The sequence below is a fragment of the Dendropsophus ebraccatus genome, chromosome 13 (assembly GCF_027789765.1).
Source record: "Dendropsophus ebraccatus isolate aDenEbr1 chromosome 13, aDenEbr1.pat, whole genome shotgun sequence".
Classification (NCBI taxonomy): Eukaryota; Metazoa; Chordata; class Amphibia; order Anura; family Hylidae; genus Dendropsophus; species Dendropsophus ebraccatus.
This window is the reverse complement of record NC_091466.1, coordinates 15,690,244-15,712,194: the sequence shown is the minus strand read 5'-3', so window position 1 is coordinate 15,712,194 and position 21,951 is coordinate 15,690,244. Positions and strand designations below refer to the sequence as shown.

General features: G+C 46.4%; 1 protein-coding gene across 1 annotated transcript in view; it reads right to left on the bottom strand.

Moving 5' to 3' along the window:
* Window positions 1-556: 556 nt before the first annotated feature.
* Window positions 557-21,951, bottom strand: part of LOC138770891 (coxsackievirus and adenovirus receptor homolog) — a 26,529-nt gene continuing 5,134 nt past the window's right edge. The window contains exons 2-7 of the mRNA XM_069950180.1: window positions 13,735-13,904; window positions 13,438-13,642; window positions 12,796-12,954; window positions 10,565-10,687; window positions 8,550-8,685; window positions 557-1,640 (exon numbers count right to left, since the gene is read on the bottom strand). Of these exons, the coding sequence (XP_069806281.1) occupies window positions 1,322-1,640; window positions 8,550-8,685; window positions 10,565-10,687; window positions 12,796-12,954; window positions 13,438-13,642; window positions 13,735-13,904 (1,112 nt within the window). The 3' untranslated portion in view covers window positions 557-1,321. The remainder of the gene's footprint in view (window positions 1,641-8,549; window positions 8,686-10,564; window positions 10,688-12,795; window positions 12,955-13,437; window positions 13,643-13,734; window positions 13,905-21,951) is intronic.

Sequence of the window (21,951 nt, the reverse complement as noted above, 5' to 3'; positions counted from 1 at the left end):
CTCCGTGCTTTTCTCTTTCCTTCAAGTAAAGAAGAACAGTCAGGACTTACTCAATGAGCTTTACAGATGCAAAAATGAACATCAATCAGTAGTCGATATAGCAGTAATCGGCAATTCTCATATATCAGATTTGTCCTTAAAGGGATGGGGAATCTGTTGTCCTCCAGCCGTTGCAAAACTACAATTCCCATCATGCTTGGAGTGCCAAAGGCAAATATGTTGGAGATCAGCCTCCCCCTCCCTATACAATGATCTCTGCACAGGCCACAGAGCATGCCAGTGTCCCGCAGCTCTAGAGCTAAGGGGATTTATGTAGAGGCGCATTGCCTCTACATAAATCCCAAGCACACGGAGCCTGTCCGTGCGAAAATTTCAAAACCTACCTGTAGCATCATTTTTGCTGCTCCGGAAGTACAGATTTCATGAGGGATCCAGGACCCTCTCAGTACCCTGACAGGGCAAGCAATGATTGGCTGTGTTACTATTGACATATAAAGAAGCACTCCAGACCTGACTCTGACATAGTGGCAACTATAGGAGAATGACATACAGACGCTTATTGAAAAACATAGATTTTATTCCGACTCCTGAGCGTAATCCTTTATGGTAATACCTAAAGACAAAGAACGTATAATACAGAGCCTAAAACTCACATGACCTGGGGGTCCATCCACAGACCCCTTTAACCTACAACTATCCCAGTCCTTTCACATTGGCCCCTTTTAACCTGGCTGGTAGTTTTTAATGGAAAAGTGGCAACCTTTGTTGTGCACGAAAAAAAAATTGGAAAAATTACTGGACCTTAATGCTAATAATAGTAGTGTCACTTTAAGGAGTGCAGAGGTTACAGGTGTACATGTATTCCACAATTGCCCCATATGTCCTTCTATTCACACAAGTAAGTATGACACATGACACATGGTGGCGCTATTACACTGGGCAGTACAGCTGCATCTTGCGCCTCTCACCATGGGGTTCAGCCCTTGAGGCTTTGGTTGTATGCAGGAGCTGCCCCTGAGGTTGTCCTATAACTAATGGGCAGTGGGACCTGGTACAGGACCAAAACGTTAGCAAAGCGGATCTACGATGGGGCTTACACCCTTTCTTTCCACCTACAAGGAACGGAGGATGGTTGTCCAAGTCCAAGCCCAGATGGGAACATGTGGTGGCCCGAATCAGGAGACAATGGTGCCCACTCTATAGACTATTATACATATATACAAATGCAGATTACAGTGTTACACCTTATAAGATGTATGGATCCCATGTGAGATGACATTAATGTTCATGTGTAGACACAAAGTTCACCAGAAAACTTGACTCAGACAATGAAGCCTTCTCGAGACTGTGCGGGTACCATCACCGGTATCCCCCCTACCCTCTGGATATTATACGGATTATATGTAGGGCCTTGTTCTGGAAAAAGGAAGATTGGTTCAGGAGTGGGAATGGGGCTTTCCTCCTTGGGTTTGGTGGTCACACTACTGGCCACGGATGGAGCTGTAGGTTCTTCTCTTGGTGCCTCATTGTAGACCCGCCGCAGGGAGTAGCTGATGTTGTGTGCTCGGTAGCCAGCCGCTGTCCGGATACTGCTAGCACGGCTATTGCTGTTACTTGGTGGTGGAGCTGCTACATCCTCTCTATACATGGGGAAAAAGAGAAAGTGATCAGACAAGTTAACTCGAGATGAGCTTAGAGAATATAGTGGAGAATCAATATGACAGGGGTAAAGTCCGTCCATGTTACCTGGCTTCCTATGTTCTTATCTGTTCTAGACTGTATAATTGAAATATTAGTTATGTTTTACTGAAATCTGCTCTATAGAAAAACTTCCTAAAAAAACTCCTACAGGGGGGCGTGGCGAGCCGCGGATGGGAGCAGACGCAGAGTGAGAGAGCTCCGGAGCCGCACAGCTAATTTAACAGACCCAGACCAGCTACAACTTACCCCACTATCCCTGACCGTTCAGGGGACGGTGAGCGGAGCCTCCGGTCCTCTCTGGCCGACGGCGAGCCCGGTTCCTGCTGCTCCGGCGGACTCCCGGAGGGACACGTGGGACGCCGCCGCCGGGGTGCTGCAGCCGCGGCCATCTTCCTCTGGCGCCCCGGTCCTCACGGATCCAGCGATCCCTCGTAGTAGCAGATACGCACCCTGACCCGAACCTCAGCCTCTGGGGCGCCCGCTCCTGGGAAAACGGGCTCGGGACCCGGCGGAAGAACAGCAGCCCTGGTCCCCACGTGCTGCGGCGCCATCTTGCCTCCTCGCACGCTGCTGACACAGGCCTGGTGAGTCACCCTCCCCCCCCCCGGCTCCAACACCATAGCCGGCCTCCCCTGACGCTGCGGACCTGACAGCAAGGGGGACGGGTCCCATAACCTGCTTCCATCCCCTCCTGCCGGGCAGACTACGCACCGGATTGCTCCGGATACTATAAGCCCCCAGGGGAAGGGGCTCCGCAGGCAGGCAACAGGCCGCAGCCCAGGTTCTCTATACTGAGGCGCCATCTTGCCATCCGGACCTTCACTCCAGCAGCGGCCCCACATTACCCCTTCTCTACCTCCTGCTGCAAGAGGTGCTGCTTTCCCTCTGGCTTTTGATCCGGCACACACAAACACCGGTGCCCTGGACTCTTCATCCCCTTCTATCCCCCCCGGTGCTGCTTCCATACGGCCCCCCAGACTCTTAAAGGGCCAGCAGCTCATTTCTACATTCATGATGGCCTCTTTGAAACCACCTAAAAAGGACAAAAATAAACCCAATGATGACAATGTGGCCGCCCCTGTCAGAACCTCACAAACAGCTACCAGGTCAGCTGCCCAGCGCTCTTATGGGGGCAGACACTCAGACTCAGACTCTGAAGCATCCCTTATGGGACCCTCTTCCCCACAGGAGGTACGTGATCTGCTCTCACAACTCCCCACTAAAAGGGACCTGCAATCCCTCATCACTGAAGTAAAAGATGCTTTTAAAGTGGAGATTGCGGCGGTGAGGAAGGACATTCAGCATATTGCATTACGGGTAGAAACCCTGGAAGAAGACCACGACTCTACGCGTGCCTATATCTCCACCTTACAGTCCACTGTGTCAGTGCAAGCTTCTGCCTTAGATGACATGCAACGCCATATTGAGGACTTGGACAATAGAGGCAGGCGCAATAACATCAGGATACGAGGCCTGCCAGAGGCAACGCAGGACAATGACTTGGCATCTACTTTGGAAGGCCTCTTTAACATGTTGCTGGGAGAGCCTCCCACCCACAAAATTAAGTTTGACAGAGCCCACAGAGCCTTGAAGCCCAAACCTACAACCGGTGCTCCAAGGGATGTAATTTGCTGCCTGCATGACTACACGCTGAAGGAGAGTATTATGGCCAAAGCCCGCTCGCTTCGGGACCTGGACTTTTATGGGGCCCAAATACAACTCTTTCCAGACCTCTCTTGGATCACCCTACAGAAGCGCCGACTTCTAAGGCCACTGCTGTCTATTCTCCGAGATCACGACACACCGTATAGATGGAACTTTCCTTTTGGCCTCACGGCTAGAAGGGATGGGCGTTCTGTGATGCTCCGCAACTTAGCTGATTTACCTGCGTTTTGTGATGCTCTAGACCTGCCTGTCCCGAAGATCTCCGATTGGACTATAGCTCCCCCACCTCCCCCCCCACCCCCAGTATGGCAGTCCTCTGGTCAGAAGAGGCGCCGCCCCCGCTCTGAGGGCTCTCGCTCCCCTTCCGATCCCGTGACTTGAGAGGGCCACCCAAGTGGCTCCGGATCCGTCTTCACTTCCTGTTCCTTACCTTCTAAATTTGGGGCTCTATTTGTTTATGTTCTGGGTCTCAACTTTCTGCTTTGTTTTTCTCTTTGCATTGCTGTGCGGTAGTGTACTGCTCATCTCACATGTATGTTCCAATGTTCACTGTTCTTGTTTGGTGGCTCCTTCGCTCCTCGTGGGGCTGCCAGCTGACAACCTCTGAGTTGTTTTGGCAAAGTTCTTGCCTCATTGCGGGCCTCTTGGGCCTGTATCTTGGGCCTTGTGCCCTTTTTCCTGTTAGATTTTACATCTGTTGTATGTTATGTGATGTTCCATGTACGTCTCCCTTCTGTTCCTCCCTTCCCTCCCTCCCCCTTTCTAGGATCTTACGTCAGCAGGAGATGTTCCGGAGACTGTTCCCATCGAGAAGCCAGAACTGGGTAAGTGGCCACATTAGCATGGTTCCTACCCCTTACTATAACAATGGTTAAATGTGTGTCCCTTAATGTAAAAGGCCTCAATTCCAATGTTAAGAGACGATTGCTCCTGAAGGAACTTCGCAATCTTCATGCTGACATTGCCTTTCTCCAGGAGACACATTTTGATCAGGAGGCCACTTTTAGATTTACCCGTCACTCCTTCCCCACTGTCATCTCTGCCTCCAGAGGCAATAAGACGGCTGGAGTGGCTATTCTATTTTCTCAAACATGCCCCATTCAGGTCTCCTCCTCATTTGTGGACCCTGGGGGGCGATTTGTCATTGTAGATGGGACTCTCCAAGGCCGACAATTTATCTTTTGTAACATCTATGCCCCTAATCGATCTCAAATACCCTTTCTCCGTAGAGTTCTTAATAGACTGTCAAAGTATCCCCCGGCTCCTAGAATCTTGGGTGGGGACTTTAACTTGCCCTTCTCGGAGCAGATGGACAGACACTCAGTACAAGGCCGACCTGCCCCGGTAGATCAAGCCAGACTCTCAACCGAGTTCCGCAAGCTCATACGTGCTCATAAGCTGTATGACCTATGGCGACTCGATCACCCTACGGAGAGGGGGTACACCTTCTTTTCTCACCCCCATAATTTACACTCCCGCATAGACTACTTCTTTGGTAACATACCTACGGTCCGACTCCTACAGAGTGCAGCCCTTGACCCTATTTCTTGGTCAGACCACGGCCCTGTAATAGTGCAATTTAAAGCTCCTCTGTCCCCTACTAGGCAGTGTCATTGGCGTTTAAATGACACATTACTGAAAAACCAAACCTCCCGCGACTCCATTAAGTCGAGTATTGCTAACTACTTCTTAGAAAATGGGGGTTCGGTTACCTCAGAGGGGATCTTGTGGGAAGCCCATAAAGCTGTAGTTAGGGGTCATTGTATAGCGGTCAGCTCCCGTCAGAAGAGAGATTCTTTGCTAGCGATTCAGAATACCAGATCCTCCATTGCCTCCTTGGAGCGCCTTTTAGCCCGGCGGCCCTCCTTGGGGGTTCTGCGGAGGCTTGTGGCGGCGCGCGCTAAACTTAAAGAGCTTTCACTACATAAAGTAGAGAAACTCCTCATGTACTCTAAACAGCGCTTCTATGAAAAGGGAAATAAGGCCCACACCCTACTAGCACGGATGCTTAATGACCGCGCGGCTGCCCGGTCTCCGCAGGTCCTCAGGGATTCTGCGGGGACCCTGAGATACCACCCTTCTGACATCTCCTCTATTTTCCTCCAGTACTATTCCAAACTCTACTCTCTCCCGTCTTCCTTACCCTCGGGTCCCGAGGCCCGTGCCCGTTGCCTCTCGGAGTTCCTTGTTGATTGTGGCCTCCCGTCTTTGACCGCTGAGGCGCTTGAGGAACTAAATGCTCCGATTACTGTGGAAGAGCTTACAGAAGTTCTCAAATCCCTACCAGCGGGGCGGGCCCCTGGACCAGATGGGTTCTCTTACCTCTACTACAAAACTTTTTCCTCAGAACTCTCCCCTAAACTACTTTCACTCTTTAATTCCTTCTTACGGGGCTCCCCTATCCCTACTACCATGTCTCATTCTTTCATCACTCTTATCCCCAAACCTGGCAAGGACCCCATGGACTGTGCAAACTATAGGCCCATAGCCCTCCTGAACTCGGATTATAAAATATTCACTAAAATACTGGCTACCAGACTAGGCAACTGGCTGCCCTCCCTTATCAATGCGGACCAGGTGGGCTTTGTACCGGGGAGACAGGGTGGAGACAACACAAGGAGAGCCATTGACCTTATAGATGTCATTAATCAGCAGGAGGACAGTGCTCTCATGTTGAGCCTCGACGCTGAAAAGGCGTTCGACCGCCTTGGGTGGCCCTTTATGTTCGAGACCTTGAAGTGCTTCGGCTTCACTGGCTCTTTCTTGACAGCGATACAAGCATTGTACTCAAGCCCCACGGCAGCACTCAAATTCCCCCATATGATGTCGGAGACCTTCCCTCTTTCGAATGGCACCCGCCAGGGATGCCCTCTGTCCCCTTTGCTTTTTGTTTTGTGCATAGAGCCCCTGGCGGCGGCGATCCGAAATTGTCCTGACATTAAGGGGGTCTCGGTAAGAGGGAAAGAATTTAAAATTATGTTGTTCGCAGATGATGTTCTCCTCACCCTGTCTCACCCGCTCACTTCCTTACCAAATCTCCGAGCGTTATTAAATACCTATGGCCGCTTGTCGGGATACAAGGTTAATACATCCAAGTCGGAGGCAATGCCCTTAAATTTGTCTGGGTCTCAGGTTACCCAGCTTAGCTCCAACTTCAAATTTAAGTGGACTCTGTCCTCCATTAAATACTTGGGTGTCCGCCTCACCCCCAAATACTCCACATTGTATTCTGCCAACTTCCCCACACTCTTTCGGGAAATTCGGGCTCTTATGTCCAAGTGGACCACGCATTATATTTCTTTGGTCGGTAGGGTGGCGGCTGTGAAAATGACTATCTTGCCTAAACTTCTATATCATTTTGAAACGCTTCCAGTCCGTATCCCCCTTTCCGAACTTAGAAGCCTCCAAAGAGCCATATTTAAGTTTATTTGGGCCTCTAAGAGGCACCGTATACCCAGCTCGGTCATGATGAGTAGCAAATCCCAAGGGGGTCTGGCGGTCCCAAATCTCCTCCATTATTACTGGGCCTCCCACCTACGCCAAATCCCAGCATGGTCCAGATACTTGGCTTACAAGAAATGGACGGAAATAGAAAAAATATGGCTGGCTCCATATCACCCTAACTCCTTTTTATGGCACACCACGCCCCCCAGTTTCACTCATCTTTCCCTGCTGGGTCCTATGCGTTTCTCTCTCCATATATGGTCTACATGTAATGCCAGGTTTGGGCTGACCTCCCCAGCCTCCCCCCTAAACTCCTTTTTACTTTTCCCTGACTTTCTTCCGGGACTCCAATCTCCAACGGTCAAACTATGGGGTTCAAAGAACCTCTTCCAATTTGCTGACATTGTTGACCCCCTGACTCGCACTCTCTTTCCATTTGCCAAGCTAACGGATAAACACGCCCTCCCATCATCGGAGAGTTTCACATATCTCCAGCTTCGTCATTTCATGATGTCTCGCCTGGGGTCCCTTACGGTCTCTAAGCCGTCTGCTTTCGAGCAACTAGTCAGAAGGGGGACTTCGACCTCTGGTCTTATCTCCGATATCTACCGCATACTGGGTTCGCCCGCTGGGGATACCCAGGTGAGACATTCGTATATGGCTAAGTGGGAATCCTGGCTGGGACGGACACTGCCCCCGGAGTGTTGGACTGTCATTTGGGACCGCGCTGCCACTTCCTCGATATGCACCACATATAAAGAGTCCCATTACAAGGTGATGATGTTTTGGTACCACACTCCAGAGCTGCTCCATAAGCTTAATGCTTCAGTCTCCCCACTATGCTGGAGGTGTACCAGAGAGCGGGGCTCCCAATTTCATATTTTCTGGGAGTGTGAGCTTGTGCGGCCCTTCTGGACTGAGGTTTGTGCTATATCGTCGGTGGTCCTCGGTACGAATATCCCATGTGAGCCCAGCCTTTGTTTGCTCAATTTATTTCCTAAGACCCTCCGTAAAAAGAGAGCCAAGTTATTACTGGTCTTACTAACTGCTGCAAAATCTCTGATCGCTAAATGCTGGAAACAGTCCTCCCCCCCCTCTATCCAGCACTTTAGGGCAAGGATTGGGGAGCTGCGTTCCCTAGAGCGTCTTACGGCATCCTTGAACAATAAAATGGTAGCCTTTGACCAGATCTGGGCTCCTTGGGACTCCTATAGCTCTCCTCCAACATCCTCCAGCGGTATATCCTAGAATCCCCTCCCTCCCCCTACCTGCCTTACCCACTATTTTCCCCTTCCCCTTTCAATGTTATGTCTTTGTATGTCCTATGTCCGGGTAAAAGACTAGATTGCTAAGTAGTTCCTTTTGCGTTGGATCTTCCTTAGACAACAATTATCAATCTGTGTACAGAATGAGCTCTAGGGGTCAGGTACTTCAGTTAGAAAATGTCTATCTCTCCTCTGCTCGGGTACTCTAGTTGGACTCTGTTAAGTGCCTTTTAAATCCGGTCCTACTATAATTGTTCCAGGGAAATTTTTATGATCTGTCTAACCTGTTTTACTGTTTGTATATATTGTTGAAAAATTAATAAAAATTTACAATTTAAAAAAAAAAAAACTCCTACATACATTAGAATCCATGGGTATAATACCTATGGGGTTAGCAGGCTACCACCTGGGTTAGAGATGACAATATTTTGTAGTACAATGTCTCCATCTAGAGGTCAAAATTAAAAATATCACCTGATGTCATTGGCCAGCTCTTTCTCGTATCGTCTCTTGTTGCAGCAGCAGATTAGACACCATATGAGGAGAAGGAGAAGAAGCAGGAGGAATAACGCGCCAAACACTGCTCCAACAATGATCCCAACACGATTACCTGACCCAGAGAACAAAAGGCATGGTTATAATCACTGGTAACACAAAAGGCTCATTCACTGATGAATGTGCAACCTCACTGGAAAAACAAGTCCTTATGTACAAGAATATAAGTACTCTAATATTACCATATATATATATATATATACAAGACCATAACTACTATAATACTGCTCCTATGTACAAGAATATAACTAATATAATACTGCCCCTATGTACAAGACTATAACTGCTATAATACTGCTCCTATATACAAGAATATAACTACTATAATACTGATCCTATATACAAGAATATAACTACTATAATGTTGCACACGTAGTGAGAGTTCCAACCGGCACTAACTGCAAGGTACTCCTATAATTGCGGAACCTCGGGACTGGAGTCCGGAACACGGTAACTGTATCTGAACCACGGAGCGGCGGTGCAGAAACAATATAAGCGAGGTGAATATTGTAGGGTCAAGAAACAGAGTCTCGCACTCACCGGTCTGGAGATGCAAGTGGTTTATTTCCGATACATCAGAATCAACGCAAACCACTTGCATCTCCAGACCGGTGAGTGCGAGACTCTGTTTCTTGACCCTACAATAACTACTATAATACTGGTCCTATATACAAGAATATAACTACTATAATACTGCTCCTATATACAAGAATATACCTACTATAATACTGCTCCTATATACAGGAATATAACTACTATTAAACTGCTCCTATATACAGGAATATAACTACTATAATACTGCTCCTATATACAAGAATATAACTACTATAATACTGCCTCCTATATACAAGAATATAACTACTATAATACTGCTCCTATATACAAGAATATAACTACTATAATACTGCTTCTATATACAGGAATATAACTACTATACTACTGCTCCTATATACAAGAATATAACTACTATAATACTGCTCCTATATAAAAGAATATAACTACTATAATACTGCTCCCTATATACAAGAATATAACTGCTATAATACTGCTCCTATATACAAGAATATAACTGCTATAATACTGCTCCCTATATACAAGAATATAACTACTATAATACTGCTCCTATATACAAGAATATAACTACTATAATACTGCTCCTATATACAGGGATATAACTACTATAGTATGTGGAGAGTGAGAGACCTCAGCACTGCCGATGGATATATCGAACAACCAGTAATATGTGGCACGGATCTAGGCAGTAGGAGTGACCCCCTGAAAACAAAGGTAGCCTTGGCGGTGGTGCACGGATACTGACAATAGTAAAATACAGTCCAAAAAGCAAGAAAAAGTATTCAGCACTCACCGATGACTGTGAATCAGGCTTGTTTCTTTATTTCACATAAATGTGCAGGCAGGGGGGAGGAGGGTGCGTGGCGTGTCTCAAATGGCGACGGCCGTTTCTGGCCTCTCGGGCCTGTCGTCTAGCTCCTGGCTAGACGACAGGCCCGAGAGGCCAGAAACGGCCGTCGCCATTTGAGACACGCCACGCACCCTCCTCCCCCCTGCCTGCACATTTATGTGAAATAAAGAAACAAGCCTGATTCACAGTCATCGGTGAGTGCTGAATACTTTTTCTTGCTTTTTGGATAACTACTATAGTACTGCTCCTATATACAAGACTATAACTACTATAATACTGCTCCTATATACAAGAATATAACTACTATAATACTGCTCCTATATATACAAGAATATAGCTACTATAATACTGCTTCTATATACAGAATATAACTACTATAATACTGCTCCTATGTACAAGAATATAACTACTATAATACTGCTCCTATATACAAGTATATAACTACTATAATACTGCTCCTATATACAAGAGTATAACTAGTATACTACTCTCTGTATTATATTTCTCTCACCTGAGGATACAGTTAGGTCAACCACACAAGTTCCAACCCCCACTTTGTTCCCCACAGTACACTGATATGCCCCGGCATATGCATCAGAGATGTTCTTGATGAGTAGATCTCCCGTCACAGGAGCTGTATGGAGACACAAATTCATCTCATGTTACAAAATGCCCCGAAGGAGTGGATGCCTGATAAAAACTGCAAACAATAAGCAAGGCATGATGGGACCTCTTGTATGGCAGCTGCATCCTCCTACCTTATGGGATTTAAGTTGTTAACTCCTTAATATATGTCTAGATCAGGGCTGGCAAACTCAACTACACAGTGGGACAAAATTTAAAAATTGGACAAATCGTGTGTGCAATATTCCTGTGAGAGCATCGTACCTCCCCCAAATACTGCCCCATATAGTAGTCAGCCTCCCCCAAATACTGCCCCATATAGTAGTCAGCCTCCCCAATAGTGCCCCATATAGTAGTCAGCCTCCCCCAAATACTGCCCCATATAGTAGTCATCCTCCCCAATAGTGCCCCATATAGTAGTCAGCCCCCCCAAATACTGCCCCATATAGTAGTCAGCCTCCCCAATAGTGCCCCATATAGTAGCCAGCCTCCCCAATAGTGTCCCATATAGTAGTCAGCCTCCCCAATAGTGCCCCATATAGTAGTCAGCCTCCCCAATAGTGCCCCATATAGTAGTCAGCCTCCCTAATAGTGCCCAATATAGTAGTCAGCCTCCCTAATAGTGCCCCATATAGTAGTCAGCCTCCCCAACAGTGCCCTATATAGTAGTCAGCCTCCCTAATAGTGCCCCATATAGTAGTCAGCCTCCCTAATAGTGCCCCATATAGTAGTCAGCCTCCCCAATAGTGCCCCATATAGTAGTCATCCTCCCCAATAGTGCCCTTATATAGTAGTCATCCTCCCCAAGAGTGCCCCATATAGTAGTCATCCTCCCCAAGAGTGCCACATATAGTAGTCATCCTCCCCAAAAGTGTCCCATATAGTAGTCATCCTCCCCAATAGTGCCCCATATAGTAGTCATCCTCCCCAATAGTGCCCCATATAGTAGTCATCCTCCCCAAGAGTGCCCCATATAGTAGTCATCCTCCCCAATAGTGCCCCATATAGTAGTCATCCTCCCCAATAGTGCCCCATATAGTTGTCATCCTCCCCAATAGTGCCCCATATAGTAGTCAGCCTCCCCAATAGTGGCCCATATAGTATTCAGCCTCCCCAATAGTGTCCCATATAATAGCCTCCCTTATAGTACCCCATATAATAGTCAGCCTCCCTTATAGTGCCCCATATAGTGCCCTCCCCCAATTGTGCCCCACATAGTAGTCTGGACTGACAGAGTTTGACATGCCTAATTTAGATGGTCAGGATCAGCACAATAGCTAAACACTAAGACACTAGAGGGCGCTATACTGCTAATGAAAGTCTATGCCCATCGCATCTCACTTTATTTTCTGGCACGGATAGCAGTAATGGTTCCCCTGAAAACTGATCTAAAAACATCTGGTCAAGAAGGGGTATAAGTATAAACTATATGACTAACTATATAAATGACATGTAAATGGGAGTGGAAGCCACATTGGCTCTCACTGTGGCAGCTGATCTAAACAGTCTGGACTTAAAGAGGTGCTCTGGCAAAAATCTTTTTCTTTCAGATTAACTGGGTGCAGAAAGTTATACAGATTTGTAGTTGACTTCTATTTAAAAATCTCCAGTCTTCCACTACTTATCAGCTGCTGTATGTCCTGCAGGAAGGGGTGTTTTTAAATGAGTCTGACACAGTGCTCTCTGCTGCCACCTCTGTCCATGTCAGGAAATGTCCAGAACAGTAGCAAATCCCCATAGAAAACCTCTCATGCTCTTGACAGTTCCTGACATGGACAGAGGTGGCAGCAGACTGGAAAGAACTCACCACTTCATGCAGGACATACAGCAGCTGATAAGTAATGGAAGACTTGAGATTTTTAAATAGAAGTCAATTACAAATCTATATAACTTTCTGACACCAGTTGATTTGAAAGAAAAAGATTTTCGCCGGAGTACCTATTTAAGCTAGCTACACACATACAATAGTTGTCTCTTGAAAGTCACCCATGTGCATGAATGCTGGGAAAAGTTTTACCATAGGTGCGGAATAATTATGCAATGGGCAGTAGCAATGAATGTACAGCAAGTACAGTTGCTATATTATACTGTATGATATCACTCATAGGTGAAACCTACCCATGTTTAGTACTGGAATGGCTGGGTTGGCAGGCCCAGCTATCTTCTCCCACTTATAAGTCAGGGGTGGGGTTCCCTCACTTGGCTTGCACTTCAGAATGACATCACTTCCTTTGGTCTGTTCTCCTTCGATAATACAACGAGGATTCGAGGGAATTGCTAGATCAGAAGGGAGAAGAGTCCAGGTGTTAATAGTAGACTCATTTCTCATGATATGCTGATGGATGGGTTCTGACAACTGCTCTTAGGCTTACAAGAATGGTTGTCACAGTCATATCAAACAACTTCCCTCCATTTGATCGGTAGTGTGATTACTACATTAGTTGTAAATAACTTGACAATTAACTAAAAAAAAAAACAATCATTTTATTTATATAACGGCAGCATATTCCACATCCTCTTGTCCACTCTTGTCCACTGCCTGTTGTTAGGGGAAATTTGTCTCCATTAACAGCTAGATCAGGACAAAATACAGGAAGTAAGGCAAGAGAGAGAGAGTCTGATAAAGCCTGGCCTGTATGCCTGCAAGTTGAGCCAATGATAATCCACACTGTGTCTGAAAGGTAAATCAAGGCTTCCCTTTCACCTCTCACCACCATAATCTTCAGGACAGCCGACTAAAAGTCTTGTGCACGACTTTACCTTGAACCACTAGTGTAGCTTTCCTAGAGGCCACCCCAGGGTTCTTCTTCACTTTGCACTGGAAGGTTCCAGAATCCCCAACATCCAGATAGGTGATGGAGATGGAGGCATCACCTTTGCTGGGATCCACAGCTCTAAAAGACAGGCGGTTCATGAGGCTCGGGGGACCTTTAGACACAACAGCGTTGTCCATAAAGGTGAGAATCTGGAGGGGAAATGGACGCGTGTTAACAGAACTCTGCTGCCTTTAGATAGCTTCCCTCTAGTGGTTTAGCTAATAGTAATAGAGATACTCACCACTTTATCTAGTCCTGCGCTGTCTGGGTTCATCTGGGCCCATTCAATGTCCAAGTTTCCAGTTTCGAGGGGATCCACAACATACGTACAGCCCAGCGTTACACTACCTCCTTTAGGTTGCAGAATGGTCTCAGTACTTTGCTCTTGGATAGTGATGGCACCCAACAGAGCTATTAAGAGAGAAATAAATAAATCAGTCCATTAACCAGAAACACTGGGTTATTATAGGACAGTATGTGTAATAACGAAAAAGTAACATTCATAATAAAAAAAAAATCACAATCATAGTGCCCCTATATCAGTGACAATCATAGTACTCCCATATCAGTGACAATGAAAGTGCCCCTATATCAGTGACAATCATAGAGCCCCCATATCAGTGACAATCATAGTGCTCCTGTATCAGTGACAATCATAGTGCCCCTATATCAGTAACAATTATAGTGCCCCTATATCAGTGACAATCATAGAGCCCCTATATCAGTGACAATCATAGTGCCCCTATATCAGTAACAATTATAGTGCCCCTATATCAGTGACAATCATAGTGCCCCCATATTAGTGACAATCATAGTGCTACCAAATTAGAGACACTTTTAGTGCTTTCATATCAGTGACAATCATAATGCTCCCATATCATTGACAATTAAAGTGCTACCATATCAATGACAATCATAGTGCTCCCATATTAGTGACAATCATAGTGCTCCTTGTATCAGTGACAATCATAGTACTCTCATATCGGTGACAATAATAGTACTCCCGCGTATAAGTGACAATCATAGTGTTTACCGTATCAGTGACAATCATAGTTCCCCTTGTATCAGTGACAATCATAGTTCCCCCCTGTATCAGTGACAATCATAGTTCCCCCCTATATCAGTGACAATCATAGTACTCTCATATCGGTGACAATCATAGTGCTTCCATATCAGTGACAATCATAGTGCCCCCTGTATCAGTGACAATCATAGTGCTTCCATATCAGTGACAATCATGGTGCTTCCATATCAGTGACAATCATAGTGCCCCTATATCAGTGACAATCATAGTGCTTCCATATCAGTGACAATCATAGTGCCCCCTGTATCAGTGACAATCATAGTGCTTCCATATCAGTGACAATAATAGTGCTTCCATATCACTTACAATCATAGTGCCCCCTATATCAGTGACAATCATAGTGCCCCCTGTATCAGTGACAATCATAGTGCTTCCATATCAGTGACAATCATAGTGCCCCCTGTATCAGTGACAATCATAGTGCCCCTATATCAGTGACAATCATAGTGCCCCCTGTATCAGTGACAATCATAGTGCTTCCATATCAGTGACAATCATAGTGCCCCCTGTATCAGTGACAATCATAGTGCCCCTATATCAGTGACAATCATAGTGCTTCCATATCACTTACAATCATAGTGCCCCCTGTATCAGTGACAATCATAGTGCTTCCATATCACTTACAATCATAGTGCCCCCTGTATCAGTGACAATCATAGTGCTTCCATATCACTTACAATCATAGTGCCCCCTGTATCAGTGACAATAATAGTGCCCCTATATCAGTGACAATCATAGTGCTTCCATATCACTTACAATCATAGTGCCCCCTGTATCAGTGACAATAATAGTGCCCCTATATCAGTGACAATCATAGTGCCCCCTGTATCAGTGACAATCATAGTGCTTCCATATCAGTGACAATCATAGTGCCCCCTGTATCAGTGACAATCATAGTGCCCCTATATCAGTGACAATCATAGTGCCCCCTGTATCAGTGACAATCATAGTGCTTCCATATCAGTGACAATCATAGTGCCCCCTGTATCAGTGACAATCATAGTGCTTCCATATCAGTGACAATCATAGTGCTTCCATATCAGTGACAATCATAGTGCCCCCTGTATCAGTGACAATCATAGTACTCTCATATCAGTGACAATAATAGTGCCCCCTGTATCAGTGACAATAATAGTGCTTCCATATCACTTACAATCATAGTGCCCCCTGTATCAGTGGCAATAATAGTGCCCCTATATCAGTGACAATCATAGTGCCCCTATATCAGTGACAATCATAGTACTCTCATATCAGTGACAATCATAGTGCCCCCTGTATCAGTGACAATCATAGTACTCTCATATCACTTACAATCATAGTGCCCCCTGTATCAGTGACAATCATAGTGCTTCCATATCAGTGACAATCATAATGCTCCCATTGCAGCCAAAGCTACATGCTCTCATTGCATCTACCACATTTTGTGTGTTGAAAGGGTAAACTTTCAACAGGAAAGGATACAGGATAGACGTACCCAGTTGTTACGTCTGGGCGAGAAGTTTCCCTGAACACACATAATCACATAACCGTAGTATATATTTTAATTAACAGGATCAGAGAGATTCCCATGTGTGGCCAACTATGACATCACAGATCGAGAAGTTTCAGGACATTGGCAAGTGGCAATCCTCCCCCGTCACCGTCTTGATGGATCTCCTAGGAGCGGTGTCCTCGTGTATGATGAACATGAGTGCTGGAATGTATTGTATCACACACTCTGGTTCCAGCCTGATTACCGACATCTCAGATGTCTCACACGCACCCTGCAGGGAGGAGGAGGAGGACACCATGGGCCAACACCCACCACTGACTACTAGTTTCTGTCTGGATAAAAATAAAAGTATTGGTCCCCTGAGATCGATGTCACACGCAAGCTGGGTGACAACTGTCATGGACACCATGAAACACCCACAGGGTATTCCGGTCACTCAGACAAATCTAACCAGCAATGTGAAGCTGTAGAACAAGGCAAAGTTGTTTGACAAAAGTCTAGTGAAGCTGGTGCAGCCGGCTAAGACGGTGCATGGATGTTACCGGGGGGCAAATGCTCATAGGACGGCTGAGACCTGTTCTACAGTCTGTCAAACTGTCTAAGGGCATGAGGGCTTCCACAAGGTTGTCCTTTGCTGGTTTCTCTCATTCCACTGCAGGGTGCATATAAATTTCCCGTAACCTGTTAGCCACACAGCATTAGGCCTTACCAGAAGCCTTAAAAGGTCCTAGTTTGCAACTATGGAGGCACTTATACGCCTTCTCCTTAAAGGCTTTTTGCTTTGTTCCTCTTTTCTCCTCTCCTGCATTCAGTGGAGTGATAGAATAGAACACCAGGATATATTGTATTTGTGGTGAGCCCCCGAATGATGTTATAATGGTGGGATGGCCGGTCACTTTCTAGATGGAAGTGTGACGCCACTACTGTGGTGGATGGCTGAGATACAGACGGACCTTATGTGTTTGTCACGTGACGCCAGTGCCTGGTGGACACACAGGTGTGATGCCACGCCTGCTTTTAAGGAGTAGGGCCGGTTGTACCCTTTTCCCCTGTGGTCGGGGACCTGTGGGGTTGCTGCTGGGACCCTTGGGATAGTGTAGTCACAGGTGGCCAGAGTGGTGTAATGACCCTCCCGAATAGTAGGACCCGCCAACCACAGAAAGGGGAAATGTCCCAAGGTTGTGGTGCAGGTGGTAGTGAATAATCACAGACTCCGTTGCTAACGTTGACTTGGTTTACTATCGGCAAATATGCAACAGGTAATACAAAGGTGCTTAGGTATACGCTTGACAAAGGTCCAATAAATACTGAGACGTAAAACCACCAGATCTGCTTGATAGGTGCTGAGTAGGATGTAGTAGAGTTGATAAGGTTGTACTGAGGTAGCGTAGTAGAGAGGAGGGTGCCATGAGAGTCTTAACCCAAGGAGTAATTTTTAATATAGGCCTAGCGGCATTAGTATCAGCCATAGATGGGATGTGCAGCCGTTCCTTTCTCTCCAGTTCGTGTTTTACAGTTCTCCCTCTCTGAACAGCTAGCACTCCTTTATAAGACCCACATGACCATAATCAGCAGGATATGCCTGTGCTCACATGTCTGGACCTTATGTCTTCCCCATTCTGTGAGAGCAGCAATGGTAAGTGTAATACCATATCCATACTTGTGTCGTTTGGGGGCAGCCTTCCCCGCCGGTGGTGCTGGCTGGGTTTTGGTGGGGCTTTTTGGGTCTGGTCCTGTGACATTGGGGTTGCAGGGCCGTTCCATGGCCTCCCTTCCCTGCATGTGCACGCTTTGCGGGGTTGGCGGTCGCTGACCGACACGGTGTGGAGTTAGCGTAGGGACCCGTGTGGACCAGAGGACCTGCGCGGTGGTACACGGGGCAATATGGCTTGATCAATTCATATACAGACACTCTGGTGTTGATTTTTAATATAGGCCTAGCGGCATTAGTATCAGCCATAGATGGGATGTGCAGCCGTTCCATTCTCTCCAGTTCGTGTTTAACCCAAGGAGTAATGTGCTCTGCCAGGAGGTCGGAGTGCATAGAGGAATTCTTGTAGAAGAAGAGGAAGACAACCTGTGCCTGTGTTTTGACCTTTCTTCCCACCACCTGATGCCCACTAGCTTTGGCTGAACCGTACTAATGGGTGACACAGGCCCCAGACCTTGTTACCTGGGATGAGCAGAGTGCTGAGTGTTTCCTTCTGACACTCACGCTGCGAGATGGAGTTCATAGACTTTCCAGTAACTTTGCTCCACCCAAATCAGTTCCTAGCTCTTTGACTCTTTAGTGGATACTGTCCTGCACTAGGGTTACTCCTAGTCCTCGGCGTGGGTTGAGGTGATCTGTTGGCTAGTCCTCTCCTGAAGGGTTTAGCACTGCATCACTCAGCGTGCAGGTGCTCCAGGAAAGAAGTTTGTAAGAGGGGTTTGAGCCTGCTGCAGCCATAGCGCGCGCACACACACACACACACACACACACACACACAGCCTGCTGCAGCCATAGCATACACACACAGCATATTGCAGCCATAGCACACACACACACACACACAGCCTGCTGCAGCCATAGCATACACACAGCCTGCTGCAGCCATAGCGCGCACACACACGCAGCTGCAGCCATAGAACACTGAAGAAAAACACAATCTTCTCCCAGAGAGAAAACCCCACACTGAGGACAGAGGTTACTGCTGCACTACTTATGTCTTTTCCTCCTCTATATTACACAGGATATCTTCATATTACACTACTGCTCATATACAATCATCCAGCATCCAGGAAGAGAACAGCACAGATCTCCCCCCACACAATGGACTCTTCCAGCTCAGAAACAAACTGCCAAATAGTGACCGACAACTTTTCCCCAACCACCCTTATGTAATAGGGCCAGTGATCTATTAGAATGTTGCTCATAAAATATATTGATGAGCAAAACTCAAATTCTAAATTGTTTAAAGATTTTTTTTAAAGCTGGAGTCAGAGTCGGTACATTTTTTTCCCGACTCCAACTCCGACTCCAACCAAAGCTAGCTCCGACTCCGACTCCAGCCAAAGCTAGCTCGACTCCGACTCCAGCCAAAACTAGCTCCGACTCCGACTCCACGACTCCCACTCCACAGCCCTGAATAAGACCACAAAAAGTACAGACTTTTACGAAGGGTGTGGATAGCAGTAACACCCCTAGTGGGACACCACGTATTCGCCACAGAGGTACTTTCGCTCCAAGCCATCCTGTGTTTAGGCCTTTGTTACCCTAGGGGGAAAGGACGCACAGACAAAGAAGAGGCAGAACCCAACTTACTAAACTTCCTTCAGTGCAGAGGGGAATTCTTAGACCTACCTCCTCCCTGATCTAGAATATTCCCAGTGTATAGCCAAGGCAGAATATATAAGCTGTGTTAACCCCTTACAGTCAAAAATAGTTAAAGGAGAAGTGCGGCCTTGTACTTTTAATTTTTTTTATTTTTTTAAAGACAGGGGTGGGGGACATAATCATAACCAGTCCTTACCTCTCCCCATGCCTGCCATCAGCAGCGCGACTGGCCCCAGGACCCCCGTCAGAAGGCATTTTCGGGAAAATGCCTGTCTCGGCTGATTGACTGGCTGCTCAGCCAATCAGTGACTGCTGCAGCGTCGCACCCCAGTCACCCCGGTCAGTCAACCAGGTCGTGACTGCAGCACTGGTTGAGATCCTGGAGCTTTGCAGGGTCCTGGAGCTGCGATCTGGCGCTGAAGAGGCATGGGGAGAGGTGAGTTGGAAAAAAAACCTGTACCTGGCACCTAACCAGCAAGAGCCACAGGGTATGCAATGGGACACTGGGCTGGGTGACAACCAACATGTGTATACCCCAGACTCCTACAGAAACACTAGTCCTAGTTATGCAGTCATACATGCCCTGCTCCAGTATGGATACTGAGGGCAGCAATGCCCGGTCTAGTAATCTCTTTGATCTTTATCTTGAGATTCCAGCAGTGCCAGTAGATCACGTTGATCGTCCACAGGATTGTTTACATCTCATACATACACACGTGTGCTGGTTTGGCAATAACTACACTCCCGATGGGGACGGCTCAGTGCTGCTATGTAAACACAGCTAATATGCCACCATCATAGGACAAGCTGCCCCAGAAACAAAAGAAGGGCCGATTCATTTGTCAGTAGCAGCTGACCTCTACTAAAAATTCAATTTTTCTTATTGATCTTTTTTTTTAGATTAATCTTAACCCTTAGAGGACCGGGCCATTTTTGCAAAAGCAGAAAAAAATTAAATGTGTGGTGAAATTGGAAAAAAAACAACAAATTTTTTTGTATTTGGGGAGTTTTTGTCTTTACGCCGTTTGCCCTGGGGTATAACTGACTTGTTTTATATGTTCCTCAAGTCGTTACAATTACAACGATATATAACATGTATAACTTTTCTTGTATCTGATGGCCTGTAAAAAATTCAAACCATTGTTAACAAATAAATGTTCCTCAAAATCGCTCTATTCCCAGGCTTATAGCGCTTTTATCCTTTGGTCTATGGGGCTGTGTGAGGTGTCATTTTTTGCGCCATGATGTGATCTTTCTATCGGTACCTTGATTGCGCATATACGACTTTTCGATCGCTCTTTATTACAATTTTTCTGGATTTGATGCGACCAAAAATGCACAATTTTGCAATTATGGGATTTTTTGGAGCTTACGCCGTTTACCGTGCAAGATCAGGAATGTGATTAATTAATAGTTCGGACGATTACGCACGCGGCAATACCAAACGTTTATTTATTTATTTATTTACTTTTATTTATAACATGGGGAAAGGGGGGTGATTCAAACTTTTATTAAGGGAGGGGGCTTTTTATTAATAATACAACTTTTTTTTTTTTTACACTTATACTAGAAGCCCCCCTGGGGTTAGGGTTATTCCCCCCTGGGGGTTAGGGTTATTCCCCCTGGGGTTAGGGTTATTTCCCCTGGGGGACTTCTAGTATATGCACACTGATCTCTCATTGAGATCTATGCAGTTTAGTAATACTGCATAGATCAATGAGATCGGCCATTACGGCGCTGACCCCGGCCGGGTAAGGACACAGGGATCGCTCCTCCTGGACAACGTCGTGGGGGGGGGGGGGGCGATCTCCCCACTAGACACCAGGGATGAGGCTGCATGAAGTATTTAGATGCAGCTGTCAACTTTAACAGCTGCATCCGAATATTTAATTAGCGGGCATGGCGATCGGACCGTGCCTGCTAATAGCCGCAGTCCCAGGCTACAAGCGGTACCAGGGACCGCGGCGGTTCAGAGAGGGGCCGCCGTGCGGCACCGCTCTGAACTCTCCTAGGCGGCCCAGGACGTATGGGTACGCCCAGGGTCATCTAGGGGTTAAAGAGATATTCCTATCCCAGCCAATTTATCCGACACGGGGAGAGGTAAGTAGTGCTTTTTTATTACGTTCTCCCCTGCCGGATAAAACATTTTCAAATTGCCAGACTTCTCTACAGCTGGTGGGCGTGTATCACCGCTCCGGTCCCCAGGTGCCCGGCCGCTTCCTGGTCTGAGCGGGGACCCGGGTCATGACGTGTGCCTTAGCGGGGTCCCGTTTTGAAAAATTTTTTACTGTGAAATTTTATTTTAACCACTTAGCACTCCACATAATGGGAACTGTGTGGTAAATTAAAAATAAATGAATAAAATGCACACAAAAAAAACTTTTCCCTACCACAAATCTGAAAAAAAAATCTAAAAGTATATATAATTTTCTCCACTGCATCCAAAGCAACACAAAATAAACAAGTCAAAACCACACAAAATTGCTGTTTTTGTTCAACCAACCTCCAAAAAAAACTGATTAAGGCCCCATTCACACCTCCCTGTCAGTTTTTACTGTCAGGAAAT